Source organism: Sorex araneus, chromosome 1 (assembly GCF_027595985.1).
Source record: "Sorex araneus isolate mSorAra2 chromosome 1, mSorAra2.pri, whole genome shotgun sequence".
NCBI lineage: Eukaryota > Metazoa > Chordata > Mammalia > Eulipotyphla > Soricidae > Sorex > Sorex araneus.
In genome coordinates this window covers 25,922,899-25,929,614 of record NC_073302.1, presented here as the reverse complement: position 1 = coordinate 25,929,614, position 6,716 = coordinate 25,922,899, and the positions used below count along the sequence as shown (strand labels likewise).

General features: G+C 50.6%; 1 protein-coding gene across 1 annotated transcript; it reads right to left on the bottom strand.

Annotated features, from left to right (window-relative positions):
• Positions 1–502: 502 nt before the first annotated feature.
• On the bottom strand, positions 503–1,735 carry ACTL7B (actin like 7B). The gene has a single exon (XM_004600286.2). It carries the CDS (start codon positions 1,733–1,735, stop codon positions 503–505), a length of 1,233 nt encoding a protein of 410 aa, XP_004600343.1.
• Positions 1,736–6,716: the final 4,981 nt, after the last annotated feature.

Here is a 6,716-nt window from a genome sequence, read left to right as displayed (position 1 = left end):
ATGGGTCCAAACTTTGGCAACCTGAAATTTTTAAAAAAAGGAGCAATAACACAGCGGGTAGGGCGTTTGCCTTGCACGCGGCCCAACCCGGGTTTGATTCCCAGCATCCCATATGGTCCCCCGAGCACCGCCAGGAGTGATTCCTGAGTGCATGAGCCAGGAGTAACCCCTGTGCATCGCCGGGTGTGACCAAAAAAAAAAACCAAAAACAAAAAATAAAAATAAAATAAAATAACGGAGGTCCTGGCTGGAAGGGTGGGCAACTCGACCATCTTAACCCACCCCCTCCCTGACTCTGTCTGTGCATCTGGAGACCCCACAGAAGCCCAAGGGCAGCTGCTTCTCAGTCCCGCCCCGCCACCCCCACCACTACTCCCCGCTTCTGCTAACGGGCTGGCGCAAATAAGGCAGCAAACACAGCACCACTGCACCATAAAGCTTTATGGGGGTTGGGGGGGCGTCTTTAAATGCGTCTGGGGGACCCGCGGTGGCCGGTGTGCGCTCAGCACTTGCTATAGATGGCCGCACTCCCCCGCTCCACGAACTCTTCCTTGCTGACCCAGAGCTGCTGGAAGGCCTGCAGGGAGGCCAGGATGGAGCCTCCGGTCCACACCGACGTCTTCCTCTCGGGCGCGGCGGACACGGCGGGGCTGTCGTCGGGGCAGAGGAGGCTCAGCTCCTTCTGGAAGCGCTCGGGGAAGCTGTCGAGCATGGTGCAGCCGCCGCACAGCAGCACGTTGTGGGCCATCTCCTCCTTGAAGCCCGCCTCCCGGCAGCGGTCCAGGCAGGCGGCGGTGAGCGCGGGCAGCCCCGGGTCGTCGCTGCCCACCAGGGCGGGCTTGAAGAGCATCTCGGCGCACTGGAAGCGCTCGCGGCCGATGGTGATGACCTGGCCGTCGGGGAGCTCGTAGTCGACGCGCAGGGCATCCAGGCCCAGGCGGCCCTCGAGGTCGGGCTGCAGCGCGGCGTAGCAGCACTTCTTCTTGATGTGCTCCATGATGTGCAGGTGGTCGTCGGAGAACGCGTGGCCCCCCTCGTTGAGCAGCCGCAGCAGGTAGTTTGTGAGGTCGCCGCCCGCGTAGTCGCCGCGGCCCGCCAGGCCGGGCAGCACGTCGCCCTCGGAGATGGGCACCACGTGCGACACGCCGTGGCCGCTCTCCACCACCAGCCCCGACGTCTTGCCGTACGAGTAGATGGACAGCAGCGCCTGCGACGTCACGTGCATGGCGGGCACGCCGAAGGTCTCGAAGAGCAGCTCGGCGTACTTCTCCCGGTGGCTGCTGGGGCTGAGCGGCGGGTCGGACACCAGCACGGCGTGCTCGTCGGGCGCGATCTTCATGGCCGTGTGGAAGACGTACTCGCACAGGCTCTGCACGCAGTCCCAGTCCACCACCACGCCGCGCCGCAGCGGGTTCACCAGGCGGCGCGGCGCCTCGGCGCGCAGCAGCTCGTGGCCCACGAAGGTGTCCTTGCGGGGGTCGCCCGCGTCGGCGCCCTCGCTCAGCCGCTTGCCCACGGTGGACGAGATGAAGTAGGTGGGCCGCGGCTCGCCCGCGTAGCCGCACTTGCAGTACTGCGAGCCCAGGTCCAGGATGAGCGCCTTGATCTTGCGCGCCTTCCTGGCCTTGGCCTTCAGCGCGGGGGCCTCCGGGCCGGCCAGGGGGCAGCCGCCTTCCCCGAGGCCCCCTTGAGCTGTGCCCAGGGCCTTGGGGCTAGGGCTGTTCCTCATCGCCATCTGCCTTCGCCTCTCTTCTCACATCCGCATCCTAGAACTCGGCGGGGAGGAACTACAGTGGGGAGGGGAGGAGGGGGCGCTGGGTTCCAATTGCACCTGGGCAACCCAGGCGGTCATTGTGTGGTCATTGGGCGCCTCCCCATCCCCCCACCCCACCCCCCAGTGGGGCCCCGAAGGAACGTTGCGGGTGGGGGCCGTTGAGCTGCTCCCCCTCCGCCTCCCCACTTTGCATTGCAGGACAGAGGACCCCAAGCACACTGCGGGCCCAAGGGGGTCCTGCCTCCCAGCACCCCGCCCCAACATCCCTCTGGTCCGCCAGCTCCTTATTCATGGATGGGGTCATTCGTTCCTTCACAACTGCCAGGCCCGAGAAGAGCACTGGGTGCCCCTGCCCTCATCAGGCACCTGGACCACATGTCACTTTGCAAGATCCTGGGAGGGCGGCAGGCAGAGAGGAGAGAACCAATTCCCACCCCCATCTCCACCACCACCCCGAGTCAAATGACTTCTCAGGTCACAAACAGTTCTCGGAGGGTTGGTACTCTCTGTCTGTCGAGTTCCTGTGATGCCAGGGCCCGAGTTTCCTCGGAGACTGCATGACCTGCATGACCTGCATCCCTGCGTTCAGTTGCGGGCTTCTGGGTTCACAGCCCCAGGGTCCACAATGGCCGAGGGAAGAGAGAATTCTGAGCACAGCAGAGGCATAGAGGGGAGCAGAGGGCTCTCCGGGGTCCTTTCTGGGGAACTGACACAGAGGAGGGGCCTGCTGGCTGCGGGAAGTGGTGAGGAGGTCCTCTAAAAAAGAGGTGGGACACTTCAGTTGGATCCCGGAGGGGATGTGGGTGTTTGTCAGAGTGCTAAAGAGGAGGGAAGGAACACCTCTAGCGGGGAGCACAACAGCAAAGGCTCAAAAGGGGTTAGGAGTCCCAGCAAACCAGTTATGTGGGGGAAAAAGAAGCTACGGAGGTCAAAAGTACTAGTGGGAGGGTCTCGGTGCTGGGGGGAAGCAGTTGGATATAGTTGAGGGACAGCTGGCTACTTGAGGAAGTCTATACATGGGAGTACCGGCATACTTGTCTTCCAGAAGAATCTTAGAAAGATCTGTGTTTGGCTCTGTAGAGAGAAAAGTTTAGAATCAGTCCTGAGAGAAAGTGGTGTGGTGTGGGAGAAAGCTAGGGACAGCCTCCAGGTATATTTAGGAGGTAGACTCTACACATCCTTCTCATTTCTAAACTATCAAGAACGGTATCTAAATCTGTGATTGAAAAAAAATGCAGGAGATTCTTTTATTTAGTAGTAAAAATATTTATCAAATACAAAAGGGTAGAAATATCGCTTTATTTGAGAAACTTACATCCAAGTTACTTTTATGTGTTTGAAAAAGTCCTAATGAGGGGCTGGAGTGATAGTACAGTGGGGAGACCGTTTGCCTTGCACGCGGGTCACCCGGGTTCGATTCCAGGCATCCCATATGGTCCCCTGAGCACCGCCAGGGGTAATTCCTGAGTGCAGAGCCAGGAGTGACCCCTGTGCATCGCCGGGTGTGACCCAAAAAGCAAAAAAAAAAAAAGTCCTAATGAGCATCCAAGAAGAAAACATATATACCTTCCACAGGAATAAGGACAAAACAAGGGGGTTGATGATTACCCCCAAAGGTATTTCCTAGAAGGAAAAATGTAGTAGTATTTAACCTTTCTTCTCTTCAGGCAAGGTAAGTGAACTACAGACATCATAAATAAGTTTTCTTACTTTATAAGACAGAAAGACTGTGATCCTATTTTGATGTCTATCATATACAAATACAAAATCCACTCGTCTGATCAAGGTGAGGGGGAGAAACCATTCTTTAACAATTTTCATGCAATCAAATCCAAAGGTCTGTTGAACCCACCTTTTATTCATATTTATATGTCAGTATGCATATATACATATACATATACATATATATATCACGAATCACAAAACAAAATCCCCGTTAATCATCGATTTCTCGAGCGGGCTCAGTGACCTCTCCATTTGTCCTTTCCCTGAGATCTTAGAAGTCCATCTCGACTAGGCCCTCCCAATGATGTCGCACTGGAGGCTCTTTCAGGGTCAGGGGAATGAGATCCAGCTTGTTACTGGATTTAGCATATGAATACACCATGGGAAGCTTGCAAGGCTGTCCCATGTGGGCAGGAAACTCTCAGAAGCTGCCAGTTTCTCCCAGAGGGAGAAGTAGGCTACAAGATATCTTCTGGGAGCTCGCTTTTAAGTCTCTGGGTGCTGACCGTTGATGGGATTACACACACCTGGGTTCCTCTGCCAGTACCTTCATGTGTGAGGCCTGTCCGTACGTGAGGAGAGGGACCTCGAGCATGGCTGTAGCTAGGTTCCAGTGGTCTTTGGCCGCCGGGAGCTCTGCTCGGGGTGGGAAGGGAAGCTGGAGCCCATCCCCTCCGAGGGGCCCCGGGGAAGACAGCCAGGCGTGTGGGCAAGAGACTCTCTCTCTCTATATATATATATATACACACACACATTGTTTTTTACCATGATGGAAATACCTGGAATAAATTTAGCACTAGGTATGTATGGTGATGAACTGTATATTCTTAAAAACTGCTCCACATGAAATAAACATATATGATGCACGCAGCATATACAAATATAAGCAAATCTTAGACACTATACTGCACCTAGCCTGCTTACACCACCCTTTACAGCATATGCAGAGCATCCTTCTAGGCCTTTTCCTGCATGTATGTATGTAACAATTAGAGTTGGAAATTTGGAAATGAGGGAAAGAGTTTGTGCTTGCTTGGTTGCTTTTATTTTTTCACAAGTGATTTTATATAACAATTATTTACTCTCCATTGCCTTGGAGATATTTCTTTTTCCTTTTCTTTCTTTTTTTTTTTTGTTTGTTCCTTAGGTCACACCTAATGATGCTCAGGGGTTATTCCTAACTCTGCACTCAGGAATTACTCCTGGCAGTGCTTGGGGGACCATATGGGATGCCGGGGATTAGAACTCAGGTCAGTTGTGTGCAAGGCAAATACTCTACACGCTGTACTATCACTCCTGCCCCCTCTTTTTCTTTTTTAATGAAGTTTGGGAATTCCTTTTTGTTTTGTTTTGGTTTAGTTTGGGGCCATGCCCAGCTGTGCTCAGGGCTTACTCCCAGCTTTGTGCTCAGAGATCACTCCTGGCAAGCTTGGGGTGCCAGGGATTGAACCCGGGTCAGCTACATGCAAGGCCAGTGCCCTATCCCCTGTACTGTCACTCTGACCCTAGTTGAAGATTGATCTTTCCTCCTCTCCTCTCCTCTAGTCCCCTGTCCTCCCCTCCCCTCCCGGACCCTCTCCTTCTTTCCCTCCAATCCTTCCTTCTCCAGAGTGGAGAAAAAGTCCCAGTACACATTCCAGCATTAAAGTATGAAAGTCCATATCTCAGGAGGGGAGACATGGGCAGCACATGCATGCCTGGTTGGAGATATTTTTATACCAATATTTGTAACTTCCATGATTTTTAAAATTAAACTATTTGTGAAGTACCTGATTTTTGCAAAACAGTATTTTTAAAAGGTTTTTTAAAAACATACTTTAATGATTCCCATTTTATTGGAGTGTCCAAATTAGCCACCAAGAAGGGGGTTTAATACTATTAAAGTAAAATTTCTTGTGCCTAATTTTACACTAAAAATAACAAAATCAAAACCTGAAAAGATACAAAACAATTACTTCATTGTTGTTTTCTGTTTATTTGGTGCCAGAAATTAATCCAGGGCTGGCCACATAGAAGGCAAGTTACCCATCACTGAGCTCTCCCTAAAATAATTCATTTTAATTTCATAATGCTTAGGAAGTATCATGCTCAGTTTACAAGCACTACGTTTTAATTTGTTTTGGAAATTTTTAGGCACTGAAGGATTATAGTTATTTTCTTCCCTTCAGTTCTGAGGTACTCACCACAGAGTCATATCTGTCAGAACTAACACAGTGTTTAGTGAAATAGAACTTAAAAGACCTGCTTCTCAGTGCTTGCCTAGTGTTTGAAGTCTCAGAGAAACTGGAGATTGGATCTTATCGCCCTAAAAGATGCAGCACAGATTACCTGACATCTTAGATCTTTCTGTTTCTTCTCTTTCCTTTCCCCGCCCCCTCCCCTTCTGAGCCCATACCCAGCTGTATTCAGGGCTTACTTACTCCGAGCTTTTAGTGGGGCACAAGGAACCTTATGTGGTAACAGGGATCCAACTAGGGTAGGCTGCATTGAAGGCAAGAGCCTTACCCAGTGATTATGCTGTCACTTTGACCCTTGCTCCATTTTTAACACGGTCTTTGCATTTTCCAGCTCTTTAAGTTTGTGTTAATGTCTGCTCAAAGATATAAACTATTATCAGACCACTTTCATGCTATTTTTAAATTTAAAATCTTGGTTATAAATAATTATTTATATATATATATATATATACATATATAGAGGCTTTTTGGCATTTTGAATCACACTTGGCAATGTTCAGGAGTTACTTCTGGCTTTGCACTCAGGAATTACTCCTGGTGGTGCTAGGCGAACCATATGGAATACTACTAGGAATTGAACCCAGGTCTACTGCATGCGAGGCAAACATGCTACCCACTGTATTATCGCTCTAGCCCTGGTCATAAAATTATTATTCATTCTAGTTTTTCTGTTTGGGGGTTTTACATATCATTGTTTAATTAATGCTTTTGAAACACCATATGCCAGAATCAAAACTTCTCCTTTTTTTAGAATGTTCAGGTCTTTGCTTCAGAACCCGTACTTTCATTTATTTACTTCTTGAAATAATGAAACTTTACTAAACGGGAACCGCACGGGCAGAGCCTGGCAAGCTACCCATGGCGTATTCGATATGCCAAAAATAGTAACGATAGTTCTCATTCCTCTGTCCCTGAAAGAGCCTCCAATCGTTGGGAAAGAAGAGTAAGGAGAGGCTGCTAAAATCTCAGGGCTGGGAGGA

What these genes read in the sequence shown, in the direction of transcription:
- ACTL7B (XM_004600286.2), bottom strand. Translation starts at nt 1,735, where the DNA reads ATGGCGATGAGGAACAGCCCTAGCCCCAAGGCCCTGGGCACAGCTCAA.